We start from the raw sequence: 17,406 nt of genomic DNA on the forward strand, positions 1-17,406 counted from the left end.
TATTTGTTAATTATTGAACTCATTGCATGTCTGAGACTGAACAGTCGTATAATAATGAGTTGTACTGTTTTGCCAAAATTATGTTCTTAAACACCCATTTTATAAACTTTGTTTTAACACTTGTTAATTATGATCTCTGCATCTAGAAATAAGTAGGTTTGCACGAGTACTTTGAAGCACATTATTTGTTTTTATTTGATGATAAATATGTGCACAACCTGCCAATAACAAGTGCATGCCGCATGACGCAGATGCTCTGAGACAATCATTATGATTTGGGATGGCTCCAGGTTGGCACCTCTGAGGTTGTGTTATTGCTTTTACTGGATTTGACAAATATGTTAAATGAAATACAACCTGTAGAACAACAAACAATGTGCCTTTTCAAGAATAATTTTGCAGACTTCAGTGGCCTCCTGGCTTCAGCTGAACCACTTCAGCTATAAGTTGTTCAGCTGGATATAGGGGTTTCTGTGCAACACCAGACTTAAGTCCAATCAGGTGGGTGAGAGGTCGTCTGAACTCAGGCAGCTTAGGATTGATGTTACTATTGATAGAGGCAGCTGAAACTCCGGCTGTGGATGCTTCTAGGCCACCTGGGGCGTTTCATTGAGTTCACTCATGACTATTACACACACACACAAACAAATCATTTTTTTCTGCATTGTAAAAAACACCAGAACAAATTGAGTGTATTTTTTTATGGGAGTGAGAAATTGTGCTGGCTCTCCACCGACTTATGAACAAAGCATGTGACTGTCTCACACTTACTTTCTCTCCTTCTCTCATCACTTGTTTTTTTTTTCCCCCTGCCTCCCCCTCTCCTTATGTATGTCTGTCACCGTGTCTGTCACTTTCTGTGCACTCGTATTCCTCTCCTTTCTCTGTTTCAGGCCCTCAGATTAAAGGCTCCAGAGAAAGCTTGAATTCTGACGGAGAGGAGAAAGAGGTGAGAGAAGTCTTTGGAAACACTGTGGATTTGTGACTCAGCCGTTAAACCATCTTTAGAGACAGAAATGATTTAAGAAGGAAAAAAAATGCGTATAATCTGTATTTAGGGAATGATGGTGATCTATTTGTTCATGCTGTTCATTTGAGTGATCCTTCTACTTGTTGTGTATCTGTTTATAGAGAAAATTCTTGCACCCTAACAATGTGGTAGGTATTGATTTCCTTTGGTCAAGGAAATTAAATCACCTTCCCCGCCAGCTTTTAGCTTAAAAGATTGATTATTGGTTTAGGATAAAGTCTGGGGTTCTTCATTTGGGTTTAGGGCAAATCAAAGATCTTTCCTACAGTTTTTTTTTTCTTATTCTTGGGCTTGGGTTCTCACAGGAACAGAGGTTAAGTGGATATGAAAGCAAAATAGTTCACTAGAGAGATAATTGTGCAAGAGGAGGTAAGATGGGCGAGGAAATGGTGAAGGTGGGAGTCGTGTTTACAGAGAAGTATAACTGTAATATGGCTGTGTAAACTAATGGAATTGACATGTTTGTTTTTATTAGGCACGTGAAAATCATTACCAAGATTTATTCTGTAAAAGTCGGACAGGGAGGGGTTTCAATCTGATTTACAAAGTCACCCTAAGGAAATCATCCGCTTGTCTACACCAGATCATCGTCTCTGTCAATAATTTATGGATGAAATGATATTAAGAAATCTTGGTGATTCATTTCAAATTGACTCTGCGTTGATCACACGGGATTGTTTACTGTTTGATTATGCCTGTTTCATGCCCATCAATATGCTCTGCTCCGGCATTAATTACCCCTCAGGCGCGGAGCAGCGGCGTCACAGGGAAGTCGGCCTCCAGCCTGGGCCTGGCGGACTTCGAGCTGCTGAGGGTCATCGGCAGAGGCAGCTACGCTAAGGTGCTGCTGGTGCAGCTGAAGAAGACGGAGCGCATCTATGCCATGAAAGTTGTCAAGAAGGAGCTCGTCAACGACGATGAGGTGCTGATTCTCCTCTGAAATTTTTACTTTTATTTGTTCAGGATGGCACAAACTAAGGTTAGAGACAAAGTATCATTTATTGGTCTTTTATTATATTTGACGAGTTAATCATAAAAGTTCAGTTTTTATATATAATTAACAGAACAAGCACTCTGTAGGAGCTGTTATTTATAGTGTAAAGAACGTGTCGTGATTGAACCTTCATATTATGCATCTCTTCTGAAACACTTAGCAGGACTGATGGCTCTAAAGAGGTCTGTCAAGCTAAGCGTGTGTAGATAAACCATCATGTCATCAGACATTGATCCCGGGCAACACGTGTAGCAGCACAGCCAGTGGAAACACAAGCAGTTGGCCTTGGTCAGGCTCACTTAGCATGATTGACAAATTGACAAGCGCCTCTCGATCGATGCTCTGGTGTCGTTCCGTCAGCTTGAGTGGCGTCCGTGTCCAGATGTATTATCTTTCAGACGTTGACAGCACCTGCTTCCGCTTCTCTTAGCTCCGCCCTTTTCTGCTGTAACTGGACGCCTTTGACACAACCTCAAGCTTTGTAGCACGATCGATAGGACTCTGCTTATTCAGCTTTTATGTTTTCAAGGGTACTACGTTAGGCTGACTCCTGATTGATATTTGTCTGTTTTGTTTTGTTTTTGTTTTTTTGAACCAGGACATTGATTGGGTCCAAACAGAAAAGCACGTCTTTGAGCAGGCCTCTAATCATCCATTCCTGGTCGGCCTTCACTCTTGTTTCCAAACAGAAAGCAGGTGAGACTTCGTCCCTTATTTGAAGGTTGCTTTAGAAACTTGTGACGTTCTGCAGTTGTTGAAGAAAAAAGGTCACCGTTCAAGAAGAAAGCAAACATAAACATCAGCTTTTTACAAAAAATGTTATTATTGATTGATATTTAAAACCTTAAATGTTTTTATCAGTTATGAGCAGGAGCCATCCAGTCATACATAAACGTGGAAAAACAATATGAGGATTTCAAAATGACACACAGTGTTTCTTCACCTTTGAGCAGCAGTAGGAGCTCATATTAACACACATAAGTAAACAAAGTTATATTTAACAACAGGAGGTCACAATTAAGGTTGTGGGAAAATCCCAGCTATAGTATAAAAAAAACATTTACACATTATTTCTTTATTACATCAACAATTTATGAATAAAAATATGAAGTTAAAGCATTTGTAGATGTGATTACTTATGTCCATAGCTAATTACATAAACACAGTGTAACGTAGCTTTTCCTCCACAGACTCTTCTTTGTTATCGAATATGTAAATGGAGGAGATCTCATGTTCCACATGCAGAGACAAAGAAAACTCCCAGAAGAGCACGCCAGGTAAAATCACAGTTTCTCTTATGTGTGTTTTTAAAATCAAAATGACAGGTTCAAGTTGAAGCGTTTTGCCTCAGCTAATGTGGACGTGTTGTTGTGTTTCTGTCTTTGCTACAGATTCTACTCGGCAGAGATCAGCCTGGCGCTTAACTACCTCCACGAGCGAGGAATCATCTACAGAGACCTGAAACTGGACAATGTGCTGCTGGACTCAGAGGGACACATCAAACTTACAGACTACGGAATGTGCAAGGTGTTTTATTATTATTATTGTTGTTGTTGTTGTTGTTGTTATTTACACATTGAGTATTCTATGATGCAACCAATGAAATAAGCACGTTTGTCTGTTAACCCCACCCCCTCTGAGATGACTTTAAGCGGGCAATCTTTATTTTTACAGGAGGGTTTGAGACCAGGCGACACAACAAGCACTTTCTGTGGTACCCCCAATTACATCGCTCCTGAAATACTCAGAGGAGAGGATTATGGTGAGAATAACAACACGCAGGGACTTAGAAATGCTCTCTGATGATTACCTATAGTAGGTCTGAGAGACAAAATGCAGAAACAAGTTTAAAAAAAGCCGTAGATATGGAGTGACGATAACAAAAATTCAAACGCAGTGAAGGCAAAAAGACCTTTTTCTCTCACGACTCAGAAAGTCTGATGAGTCGTTCAACAAAGGTTAGATGTACTTTCAAGTGCAGTTAAATATTCCTTTCTGCATCACAACAGAGGCTTATCTGGACAAAGACTCGTTTAATAATATAAAAATAGAAAAAGACTCCCTGGTAACTAAAGTGGTATCATAGCGACAAGTTTCACGAAAAAAAAGCTATTGTTTTCGTTTGCTGCACTTTACCAGCACAGTTTGTTAGTATTTAAAACTTAAATGAACAAAATAACATTTAGCTGCCCTCTTAGCTGTTTTATTGTCAGGATGAGCACTGTTTAATAACAACTTTTAGAAGGTATTAACTTCATCTGTGCAACTGTTTGTATCTAATGCACAACAACAGCTGACGTCACATATTTATGTGAAATGCATTGCATTTGTACAGTGGTGGGCACAGTTCCCCTAAAGCACTAATAGGGGAACTAATTTCCTGATCAGTGCTTTAGGGCTTTTGCTAATTTTAAAATGTATTAGTGGATTAGCACTTGCTAAATTTAGAAGTACTAACTGAGGTCTATGGCTGTGTCCAAAACGGCAGGCCGGGTCCTCCGAAGGCCAAATTCATCGGCCGCATACGTCACTGCGCCGCGACGAAGGCCGTCCAAAACTGAAGACTCCTCCGATGCGGCCGACAAATACGTCCTTCCTTTGGCCCGAATCGAAGGACTGGTGCGATGGATCCTTCCCGGCCCAACATATCCCATAATGCTTTGCGGCCCGACTGGAGATTTTTTTTATGCTAGTAATGGCAGACGAAGCGAGAAAAAAGAAAATGTTTTAAATAAAAATATGGTGATATAAATATTAAAAATTTTAGCAGTTGTAATCCTAATACTTTTATCATTTGTATTGACGTGTTTTTAAATATTATTTTTGTCATAAAAAAAAGGCGAAATAAACATGCACCTACGGCAGGTCAGTTAGTTCTTCAAATGTTACCTTCAAGTTAATTTTATTGTTTTGTGATATTAAGAATGCTAATATATTGATATTTTTCTAATTTTGATGTAAGTTTGCTTGTTTAGCGTCGTCGCAGTTGCTAGGTGACATGACGTACGCCGGGATAAGGAGAGGAAGCTAGACCGTCCAAATTCACAGCCTCTTTTTTTCCGGTCTTCCCGGTCTACCAAGGACCCGGCCCACCTCGACCAGGTAGTCTGGGTCCTCCGGAGGACCCGGCCTGTCGTTTTGGACACAGCCTATAAATGTCATTGATTAATGTTAACAGCTGATGGTTAAAGCTGTCGCACATTTTGATCATATGGGTGTCAATTATCCACTAGGTCACATATTTTTTATTTTATTTACCGTATTTATTTTTACTTAACAGGAAAATTGTTTCTTATGTCAATGGTAAACTTTAAATTTATGATTAAATGTAACCAAACAAATTTAAAAGGTGAAAGATAACAATTGTCCTGCCCCATGACAATGACATGACATGACATGAGCTGTTGGCTTTAAGTAACTGAGCATTGTAGTTGATAAAGAGTTATACATTATTATAAACATTATATCTGAGGTGGTTGAAAAACAGAACAGGGACTTAATGAGGTTTATTGTTACTGACAGATGCTTCTCGTCTCCACAACCTCGCTTCTTGTGTTTTTTTGTTCTGTTTTCGTCTGTTTGTGCTTTCGCTCACGTGTTGTTGTTGTTTTAATTCCTCCTGCACCATTTGAACAATCTGGCACTTACTTTGAAAATGGGGAAAGTGTCATGTTTGTTCATTTTTAATTCACACTACATGAGTTTTATGAGAATTTGTAATCATCTAAGGCGTTGCTTCCAAAGTAAAACACATCAGTCTTTTTATTTATGCTGTTTAAAACTCCCTCGGCTGAGTTCTGCTGCAGTCGTGTCACAAACACGATTTATAACAGGACCATCTGTGCGTCTCAGGGTTCAGCGTGGACTGGTGGGCGCTGGGCGTTCTGATGTTCGAGATGATGGCGGGCCGGTCGCCCTTCGACATCGTCGGCAGCTCAGACAATCCAGACCAAAACACAGAAGACTACCTCTTCCAAGGTAAGGCCCACACAGCACTCTAAGACTTACCGTTGGAGGAGAAAATGAAACTGCTGCGTGGAAGCAGGCAACACCTTTTTGTTGACGCCTTTATAACGGCTTCTGTTGGTACCATCGACGTGCCATCTGTTGCAGAGAAAGGTGTGAGAATATGTGTTTTCCCTGTATTTCATTAGAAATATGGTCTCAAAATCTGTTTGTTTCCTTAGAATAGCCACAAAGGTGTTAGATTTACAGCTTAATCCATAATTCAAGACGTTGTCACAGGCCTGCTGTGCGATCTGCACCGGGCTCCAAACTGCAGCAGTGTCAGGAACCTGTGGTTTTTAGTGCCAGTGAAGTCTGTCAGTCAGTTTTTTTCTCTCTCCTGCTCCCTGCAGTTATATTGGAAAAACAGATCCGAATCCCTCGTTCGTTGTCAGTCAAAGCTGCCAGCGTTCTCAAGGGATTCCTCAACAAGGTAAGAGGGGATTAGACGGGTCTGTATCAGTCCTGAACAGTGTCTGCTCCTGCTGGAAAACACATTCATATTCTCCTGGTTAATCTGCTGCCATCTCTTGCATTTCTTTCCTTTTTACTCTAGTTAATGTGGACACGCTTCTCTCACTGTGTTTCTGTCCGTTTCCGTCATTGTGCTTTTTTGGAGATGGTTGTTAGAAAGTAAAATGTAAAATTTGGTCAGTTTAGTGAACAATTTAATGAGACCTATTTTACTCCTAAACCCTAACTGTAGATTTTAGTCCATTACATACATTATTGTTAGGTTTTAAAAAAGCATTTAGGCCCATAAACTAATTAAATGTTTTTTCTCTGGTCCTAAATCACAACAATTGTCCCCCTGCTGGTAATTAGAGAAATACAAGTTTAAATAATGGGCTTTTCTTCATAATATGAATACATGTAAAATAGTGAGTTTGTTGACTACTTGTCATTCTGGACTTTTAATTTTCCTACAAAGTAACTGAACTAAAAGAATTGAAGCATTAAGCAGTTTAGGTGAGAATTAAATTAGAAATTATTGTTAGGGATGTAACGATTAATCGATTATAACTGCTTAAAATGTGAATCGATTTATAAAAAGGAAATATAAATTTCACTGTTATTGTGTGGTTATAAAATGCAAATACAAAATACTGTTTTTTATTTATTTATTTTATTTATTTTTGGGTGGCGGGTTAAAATTGATGGTAATCTAGGACTTAAAATCAAGAATTAAATCAGGGCTCAAATGAATCGTTGCATCCCTAATTGTTGTGTTTTTTTTTTTTTACTTTACATTATGTAAATCTACATTCTTCGCTCACACACACATTCCTTTCAAATACAGTATTTTATTTATCATCCCTCTTTTTTAAACGATGGCTTTGAATTTAACATTTTTACTTTTCTAAAAATCCTCTCCAGCTCAACCTCACAGATTTTCTCCCTTTTCGCTCGTTCTGCAGTCTTGCTGGTTGTTTGACATGTGGTCTCTCCTCAGTCCTCTCCCACCGTCTCTCACCCTCCTCTCACCTCCACCCCCACAGGATCCTAAGGAGCGTCTGGGCTGCCACCCTCAGACGGGCTTTGGCGACATCAACGGCCATCCGTTCTTCCGAAACGTCGACTGGGAGCTTGTGAGTAGATGTGCTGCTTTTTATTATTGTTATTATTATTTTGTTTCTCTTTCGTCAGAGTTTACCTCCTTTCTCACGTTTATGTTGGTTTTCTTTATCATTTCAAATCCTGGAGATAAAAATCGCCTGCTATATTTTGTAGGTTGAAGATGCGAGGGTCATATCTGTCATTTCGGGGTCCCGTTCTTCCTGTTACGGCCTGCAGGTGTAGCCACTGTGAAAGAGCTGAGGGCTTTTTAGCCACAGCCTGAGACTGGTCGTTGTTTCAAGCAGCTGGGAACAAACGGCCCAGCAGAAGACTGACAACAGCAGATAGGATGACTAACACATGGGCTGGCACGCAAGCCAAAGATGGAGCGACTATTAGAGACAGATCGTAGAGCTGGAGCGTATAGAGCCGAAACCTTCAGCTGTGGAAGTCTGAATTCATAAAGAAGCTGTAATTAAATCTATTTTTAGCTGTTGTTTCACTCAAGCTTCAGAATGAAACTCTGATCTACCCACTGAGGTTCCGGTGTTCAGCGAGGCTGCTCCTACTTCCTCTGAAACAGCGGTCTGTAATCTCGGTCACTGATACCGAAAGCCACGGCTGAGTGCGTTCACGAGTTTTCCTTTGACTGGTGTTCACCTCTACAGTAGTTCTGTTCGTCTCTGTGAAAAGCTTTCAGCTGTAAATCTGAGAGCCGCTGGTGCTCACATGTTCTGTATCAGGATCACTCGTAAGAATACCAACTAAATTTAATCCAAATTGTTTGTTTTTTAGCTTCCTGTTTTCAGATGAATGAATGAGTGAATGAATTATATTTAAAGAGTGAGCGTGTCTCACATTGTCTGATATATATAGATATAGACTCACTCCCTCAGGCCCGTAGTTTTGTGATTTAAAGCATTTAGTCAATGACCAGAGCAGGATAAAAATAATTATGTGTTGAGATCTTTATGGTTTCTGTGTTTAGTGTAGGTTCATTAGTGCCCGCAGAGAAGAGCGGCTGTACTTTTTACAAACTGCCCACGTGCGAAGGGTCACGTTTCACCTCCGGAGGCAGACGTACGCTCGCTGGCAGACGACAGACAGTCCGGGCAGCTCAGCAGGGATCACCGTGACCTCTTTTTTTTTTTTTCCCCTGTTTGGTCTGGAGCAGGGACACAGCAGTTGGTCAGAGTGTCTGGACGGATCAGCTTGCAGTCCCTCCACCTCCACCCATCCTAGCTGAATGCCAGACCCTATAATTTACCCTCTGGCCTGCAGGTGGAGCAGTAGTTGTCTTCCTAACAACCACTGCAACAAGTGGGAGCAGAAAGAGATCCATGAGTGAGCAGTGTATTCACTCAGAGAGGCAACAGGTGGAGGAACAAGTGACTTGGAAAGGTTTTAGTCATTGTTGAAGCATTTCAGAAAAGAGTAACTCATATGGAAAGAGGATAAAAGAATGCGGTGCCGTGCTGGTGTTCTGTCTGCCACTAAAGGAGGCATCCAATTCATGTATGGTTAGATCTTTGTTTTTATTCTTCATTTCAAAATAAAATTACAAAAATAAAACAACTGTTTTATTTTGTTTTTCAGTTTTCAAAACCTAAATGTAAAAAAATAGAAAGTGACAAATGCAGGGTTCCTGTAGATCCTTTGAATTCATCAATCCAAATATAAGGCCTTAATTAGCCTTAAAATGTCTTAAATCAATCTTTCAGACATCTTAAAAATGTTAACACATTGTAAATAGGATGATTATAATTCATCTCAAATACTAAAATAACTTGGTAACGTTTATTTTTTTAAATATTCACATGCAGATATTCCCCTTTGACATCACTTCCTGTTGCTTCACATGCAAATATCTCAACAACCGTCCATCTGAGCATCATGAAATAAATTTTTTAATATGATAATAATGTTGTATTTCCAAAAATGTATTCACATTTCCTACAAAAAATTGATGTCACTTTAAGGTTTCATCTACAGCAAATTGGGGTTTAGACCCAACTGTGGGTCCTAAAACTCCAAATGTTAGTTTGTTAGAGGATTTCCAGAAATTAAATTAAGTTTAAAGCTGACTGCTAAGAAGGTTTTTGCTGCAATTGATGAAAAAGCAGTTAAATATGATTTAAAAATTGGTCTATTAGCAATATTTGATTACTTCAACCAAAAATACTTTGATTCATGAGTTTCTGCCACAGTTTTTTTTTTGTCTTTTATGTTTATTATGAAATTGGTCTTAAAATTTATTTCGCTTGGCATTAAAAAGTCTTAAATTTAACTTTCCTTAAACTGTAGGAACCCTGAAGTAGTGCACTAACAAAATATAAAGCTTGTCTTTGCTTTAACCATTGAAATAAAAACAAATGGAAAAAAACGTTTCCTTTGTTTAATTTTGCAATTGTTTTTAATTTAGTTTCAAACCAGAAAAACCTAATAAAAAATAAAAAGACACAATTCGATGTGGGTTTTTTTTTCCTAGTTTTATTTTGAAATCCAAAAACCTGCACAGATTCCATTCGTTTTTCATTTTTTAATACCTGTTTTTTAATCTGTTGCTGTTTCAGCTGGAGCAGAAGCAGGTGGTCCCTCCATTCAAACCTAACATCTCAGGGGAATTTGGACTGGACAACTTCGACGCCCAGTTCACCAACGAGCCCATCCAGCTCACGCCGGACGACGAGTGAGTTGCTTCTTCATCTGCGCTCGGTTTACAGATCACTTTACTCTTACTACTTTCTCTTTTGTAATCCAATCCTTTTGTTATTTTTAGGGATGTGGTGAAGAAGATCGACCAGTCTGAGTTTGAAGGCTTCGAGTACATCAACCCCCTGCTGATGTCTGCGGAGGAGTGCGTGTGAGAGACCCGACGTGAACACCACCCACGCACACACCGTTCCAACTACGTGTTTACGTGTCTTCAAGCTGCATGGTTACGAGACGACCCGGCGACATCAGCCTTTTGTTCCAGGGCCGCACATGCACACCAGAACGCTTATTTGCCAAAACCAGTCTCACACTCTGCCATTTATAACCACTTGCCCTTAAACCTTCTTTTTTTAATTATTTTTTATACACCATGTAAATCTCCTTCGTTGTCAGTACTCTTCATCGGGGGGCCTCTCCTTTAGTAAACAACGTAGACATAAAAGTTCTTCCAAGGTCGCCGTACGAGTGGGGGGCGAGTCACGGCCCCCCGCAGACTGAGCATCACTAACTTTCAGCTGGTGGGGTGTTTTCAATGCAGATTTATTTGTACATATATACATAAAGAAGAAAGTGCTACTGAGGACAAACATTAGACAAGGCCTTTTCTTTTTGTTTGTTTTTGTTTGTTTTTTTCTTTTTTTTTAGCTTCAAGCCACAGTCGGACAAAAATGACACCTTATTTGTCACTTTTGAATTAGCTTTGTCTTGTTTATCCTTTAGAAAATTAAAACAATATAACACTAGATAAAAAAATCTATATATTTTTCTCATATTTTATTTAACATATCAGTTATAAGTGTGAACAGATCCAGCCTGAGTAGGTGAACTAGATCAGCGCTCAAAATCTGGAAACGGTAACAAAATAAGAGCTTCAGGTCCCTTCTCCACACAATGAAGGAAAATGAAACTGAAGTATAATGTTGAGTTTATGCTCTCAAAACTGTGAATGAAAGAGCTGTCGGGAAACGGGCTGGAGGAATAGCACAAAGTACCTGAGCGCAGGTTTATTGTCGCCGTGCAGATTTTCCACAAAAAAAAGAAAAAAAAAAGAAAACACTCACACAGGACCAAAAAATAAATAAACATTTTTATGAAAAATGTCTTTGCCGGTACTTGTTAGCTGGTACAGTATACATGAGGAAATGTGCTGTCCTAGGTCATAGAATTTATATATTCAGACTTTTTTTTATCACTATGCCTTTCTAAAACGTATGTTCTATTTTTTTTTTGTTTGTTTTTTGTATTTTTTTCATTCTAGTTCTTTTGTCAGAAATCCAAAAAAAACAACAAAAAAAAACACTAAACTATTGTTGAGACGTGTCCGAACCTACAACACTGAGCAGTCAGTTTTCATCCTGAAACATGGCTTTAAAATCTGTTTCTTGTTTTTATCTTATTTTATTTTACTACACGCAGCATAGAATTAAGATTTTTGGAATAAATATTTTATAAATCAGCTTTAAAACAAACAAAAGCCCCAATGACCATCCATATGTTTCGTGTTTGTTCAGAATACATTACAGGGGTTCACGTGGTCATAGTCTTCTGTTACAACCTTTTTTTAATTATTATTTTTGTTTGGCTTTGTTACTGTTGACTCAAATTTAAATATTTCTTTCTTTATCACTACATTGATTCCAAAATGTTAAAGGGTGAACCCGATAGAAACACTATTGTATTTGTTTTGCAGATGATCTGCAGGACTTTATTATTAGTGCTTTAAAGAAGGAAAAAAAAAGATGGTAAAATAAACATTTTATTTCTCTTGTGGTAAAAATGTGTTTTTGGTGTTAATCTGTCATATTTGAGTTTTCTCTGGCCTGACATGCATGTTAAGTCAAATTGAAGCCTCTCAAAGTTCCCGCGATGTGCAAATTCTCAAATACAAAAAGTCAAAGAAAGCATTTTTCATATTTAGGAAGCTTGAAATAATACAAATTATTTTACCCCTTTCTGTCACATAACTGGCGTATTTTTTTTTTTAATTTGCATCAGCCAAAATGAAACAGGAAGTGACATACAAGGGGAGCTCTTTGGTTGTGTCCAAACTGAGGGGCTGCGTCTTCCGAAGGCCGAATTTGTCGGCTGCTTACGCCACGACAATTTGTCCCCTTTTCCTCGATTTGAGGGACGGGTGGATCCTCCTCGGCCCTCATTGTCAGAAATCAAACGAGCTGGTATAGTGAAATAAACGTGCACGTCCCTTAGTTCTTCAAATTGCCTTTAAGCTAATTTTGTTTTGTGATATTTATATTATACTGATATTTTGCTCATTTCGAGGTCTGGTATAAAGCAGAAGGCTAGACTGTCCAAATTCACTGCCACTTTTTTCCAGTCGCGGTCCACAAAGGACCCGGCCCACCTAGATTGGGGCAGGTTGGGTCCTTCGAAGGACCCAACCTCTGAATTTGGACACAGTTGATAAGCAGACATTCCCCTTTGACATCACTTCCTGTTTTATTATTGTTATTATTATTATTATTATTATTATTATTATTATTATTATTATTATTTTGCAATATGTTATCAATATTCTTGTCCAGAAATGCACTTATTTCAAAAAACTGATGTCACAGGCACTTTATTGTGTTATGACAAATTCTTTTAAAAAACACTTCATCATTGCAGATTATTCTTTGGATTTGGACAAGTTTAGCACACACTTTCGTCGGTTTTGTTGGAATATTACCCTTAAAAACCAAGTGTTATCCTGTGAGTCTGTTGGTGGATGTAAGAATCGTCAGCTCTTCGGTGATCAGCTGACGGACAGATTTGCACGAGGAGCTCGCATCACGGTTCTGGTGCGACAGTCACATGTGAGCCATCTGTAAATCCAGTGAGCTCACCGGACGACACACATTCAAGATGGATTTTAACTAATTCAAAAGCGTTTGTCTAGATTTTCTAAAAGCACGCACCCAAACAGGAGGAGGTTTTTTTTCACAACCTTTAAGGACACTTGACAAAATATGGTTGGTTTTGCCAAAATTCAAGACTAAATATATATATGTACCTAAAGCGATTAAATTTCTGTCAAAGTTTGACATCAGTTATCCAGGACCTGTCCTGAAATGTCCTAAAATTGGAGCTTCTTTAAGTGTTAGCACTTTTTTAAATACCCTTCATCAGTTCTACTGCAGGGTTTTAACCTGAGCTCCCCCTCCCATATGTGCGTCCTGCGGTGAAGGGAATTAAACTGGATGTGTTCAGCTTGAGCAGTGTCCCTCAGTCTCCCCTGCTGGTCACGTGATGTTCTGTGTGGCTTTCAGAGAGAGGCCTCTGGAGGTGAAAAGGTCATCGACAATGTCGCTCTCCTCTCTGCCCTCGCACGGTGAAGCGTTGGGAGGTGATAAAAGGGGCAGTGGGAATGATCGTGGCAAAAATAGCTCCAGAAAATGCCTTTTTTTTTTTTGTGAAAAAAAAACGTGAATGCTCAGTGCTTAATAGCGCTAAAGAAGCTAAAATGGTTTAAGCTAAAAAAAAATTTAGAAAGCGAAACAAAAAGAAAAAAAGACTGAACCAGATATTTTACAACTTCAGGAGAAGCCTGGTGTTTCTACATGGAGTAATGTATTAATATGATTCTGTATTCCAAAAGTGTATAGTTACTATACATTTATTTGTTATTTTTTCAGCTATATTTTGAGGGTTTGTAATTTTACCAAATTTTTTTTAATCGTAACTCATTTCGTTACATTCAAAACATAAATGACAGATTTACTTCTTTAAAATTTAACACCAATTAATATTTTAAATATCCGGAACTCATTGTTTAAGATTTACTGCACTCAAATAATGAAGTGTTGAATTTACTGGTTCCCAGGGGTGGTTCTAGGGGCGGGGCCACAGGGGCATTGGTCCTTGCTGAAATTTGATTGGCCCCCTGAAGTGCCCCTGTCCTGTCACTCATCTGGCCTTTGCCCAAGAGTGATGATGCTGGGTGCAGTTCCATGTCCAAACAATAGACACCAATAGAAATGTCCGGCATGAATCAAGCCGACAGAGGTCTTTTTCTTTTCTTAAAATTTGAACAATCCTGCAGAAAAAATTTTCTCAACTCGCCAATGATGACTAAATTTTCTCGCATGTTGTCTTTGAGAGTATTTTATCTATGTACATTAAAATGCATGTAAAATTGGTAAGGAGAAATTACTGTGTAAGCTGTATATACACCTTACCAAAACCAGGGATTTGTGTGCAAGGATACTGACTTGGCCCCTCTATGAATATTGTGGCCCCTTGATGGCCCCTTACTTAGAAAAATCCTAGATCCGCCACTGCTGGTTCCCCTAAATGGAGTTGAGTGAATCTAAAGCAATCAACTCGGTTTAGTGGAACTAGTTTAGTTGCGTAAACTCAACACCTCACTTTTTAGAGTGTGTGTAAAAAAGTATGCTTTATTTTACAGATTATTGTGAACAGTTTAAGTACTTTTCTTATCAGTAAAATCAATTTTACCAGTCATTTTCTGTTAAGATATTTTTACTTGTGTTTAAATATTTATTGTAAGTACTTTATATACCGCTGCTGTATTCCCGTGATGGAGTGTGACCTTGTTCCATTGCCCTCCCTGGTTGAGAACAGCGGCGCATCCCCCCCAGACTCATGGGGGATCCACTCCGCCTCGCTGAAAGAGACTCGGCGAAGACTAACCTTGTATAATTAATGATGTAAAACAGGAGGAACTGAGGAAAGGCGTTTTGTTCTAATTGCATTTATCTTGTTGGGTGTTTCAGTCTGTCCCTGAAGGGATTAATTAAGCAGCGAACTCATAGTTGACTCTAAATGCAGCCTCTTAGTAAAACACATTGTTTAAATGATGCTACCGTCGCCGGGCTTGTACCTGCGGTTGTGGCTGTTTTCTTGCAGAGTTACTGAGCGATGCCATTTGCTCCACCTTCCCTGTGAGGGAACTACAGATTGTTGTGCTCCACTCCAGTGAGTGCAATGTTACTGTGGAGGTTATCTTGAGTAATCGTTTAAGCGAAACATGAGTTTAATCTGCAGCCACTTGAGATTCATGACCTCCACCTGAAGAACACCTCCAGTCCTCACTGCTGACGAGTAGAGGGCTGAAGAGCGAGAACCGTAGTGTTGTCGTTTAAGGAAAAGGAAAAACATGATGGTTACAGATTTGTGACCAAGTCTGTGGGTGCTGCGGGCGCTGCAGCACCCTCCTTAAAGATGACAAGAATTAAAATGTGTCAAAACTAAAAAAAAAAGAATTGTATGTTTTTGTGAAAATACAGTGAGTGTTGAAGGACCTAAAACTGTATTGTTTAGGTGAAAAGTAGCCAAACTTTAGCTAAAAGATAAAAGTTAAAAGAAGCAAAAGCCTTGCTAAAACGCCAGATAAAACCTAAACATAGTGAATTAGTATATAATAGTTACAGGGGCGTGGCCACAGGGGCATTGACCCCTACTGAAATCTGATTGGCCCCCTGAAGTGCCCCTGTCCTGTCACTCATCTGTCTTTGCCTGAGAGCAATGATGGTGGCTGCAGTTCCATGTCCAAACACTAGAGGCGCTAATGAGTCAAACAGTAAAGTCTAGCATGAATCAATCTGACAGCAGTCTTCTTCTCTTCTTTAAAAGACTTGAAAAAATTTGCAAAAATTATCTTTCAGCTGGCAAAAAATGGCTTCATTTTCTCACATTTTCTCAATATTTTATCCATGTACAGTAAAAATGCATGTAACATTGATCAGGAGAATTTAAGCTTTTTTAATAACATTACATTACGTTACAATTGTTGGAACACATGTGGCCGCTTAAATTTATACACCTTACCAAAACCGAGGATTTATGTACAATGATGTTGAACAAATACTTGGCCCCTCTATGAATATTGTGGCCCCTTAATGGCCCCTTACTCAGAAAAATCCTAGATCCTCCACTGAATAGCTAGAAGTAGCAAACAGCTAGTTAAAAGCTATAAGCATACTGTGAACTAAAAGTAGCAAAAGGCTAGCAAAATAATTTAAAAAATTTAAATGGAAAACAATAGTGCTGCCCAGAATTTTACACAATGAATGATTGAATTAATAAGGTAAAACCACTATCCACTATTGTAAATTTAAAATCCAAACATATTTTTTGATAATAAATATTTAAGTCAAATGAGTTCATGTTTGGGTTAGTACCACAAGAAACATGTTCCCACGGCTATGATTGTGTCATTCCTGTCCTCTTTTAACTGCACCCTTCCCATTTCAGCTTCTAGTTTCCAAAACTTCTCTGTGTTATCATATTGTTCTGTTTGTGTGCTGATAGAGATATCAGTCATTTCAGCACCAGAACCTCAGAATAACAACTGTAATGGTTCTGTCTCTGTCTGACAGGGTTTTGTTTTCTTACAGTCTGTAAAAGCCTTATCTTAAATAAGACAATATTACCTACCAGGGTCAGAGTAAATAATGTCATGTACAGAAACACAAATGTGTTGATAAAAAAAATCTGAATGTAATGTAGGTCAGTCCATCCTGATGGTGCCAGATCTTTTTTTTTATAGGCTCGGTATCAGATACCAAAGGAACATGACGGGTTGATGGTGAAAGATGAGCAACAAAAGCTACAGTCTTCATTATGAGTAAAAGATTATTTTAGGTAAAGTTACATGCATGGCTGCCCCTCCTGAGCCTGGTTCTAGTTCTGCTGCACATTTCTTCTAGTTAAAAAGGTTCCTGTTCTTGTCAACATGCTGTTCAGGAATGATTATTTTCTACAGCTCCCTTAGAAGTGGATTATCACTATGAAAATAAGCTGAATTAAGTTAGAATTTAATGGCAGCAACACATCCAAAAAATGTTGGTAGAGGGCCATGTTTACTTCTCTTCTTTTAACGAGTCTGTAAACATCCAGGATCTGAGGAAATCTGTTTCAAACGTCACTAATGCACCCCTACACCATCGGAGAGGCAAGCTTTTGAACAGTGCAATAATAACAGGCTGGATGGACCCTTTATTCTAAGAAAAACTTCAAACTCTGTATGAAGACAAAAAGAAAAAAAATTTGTATAGGTCTTCTGGACGGGTTCTTCTCTAATGAAACGTTTCGTCTCTCCTCCAAGAGTCTTCTTCAGTCTGAGAGTTTCAGGCAAAATTCA

The 17,406-nt window shown here is 38.8% G+C and overlaps 1 protein-coding gene across 2 annotated transcripts; it reads left to right on the forward strand.

Annotated features, from left to right (window-relative positions):
- Positions 1–893: 893 nt before the first annotated feature.
- Positions 894–12,078, forward strand: LOC106533834 (protein kinase C iota type; the record flags this gene model as incomplete). Of its 2 annotated transcripts, XM_014030272.1 has the most annotated exon segments (12): positions 894–949; positions 1,132–1,158; positions 1,776–1,952; positions 2,623–2,720; positions 3,215–3,301; positions 3,416–3,551; positions 3,699–3,786; positions 5,877–6,002; positions 6,383–6,462; positions 7,529–7,618; positions 10,160–10,275; positions 10,366–12,078. In XM_014030272.1, coding segments are annotated over 12 exon segments (1,169 nt in total), but the record flags the coding sequence as incomplete, so codon positions are not given.
- Positions 12,079–17,406: the final 5,328 nt, after the last annotated feature.

This window comes from Austrofundulus limnaeus, unplaced genomic scaffold (genome assembly GCF_001266775.1).
Source record: "Austrofundulus limnaeus strain Quisiro unplaced genomic scaffold, Austrofundulus_limnaeus-1.0 Scaffold1033, whole genome shotgun sequence".
NCBI lineage: Eukaryota > Metazoa > Chordata > Actinopteri > Cyprinodontiformes > Rivulidae > Austrofundulus > Austrofundulus limnaeus.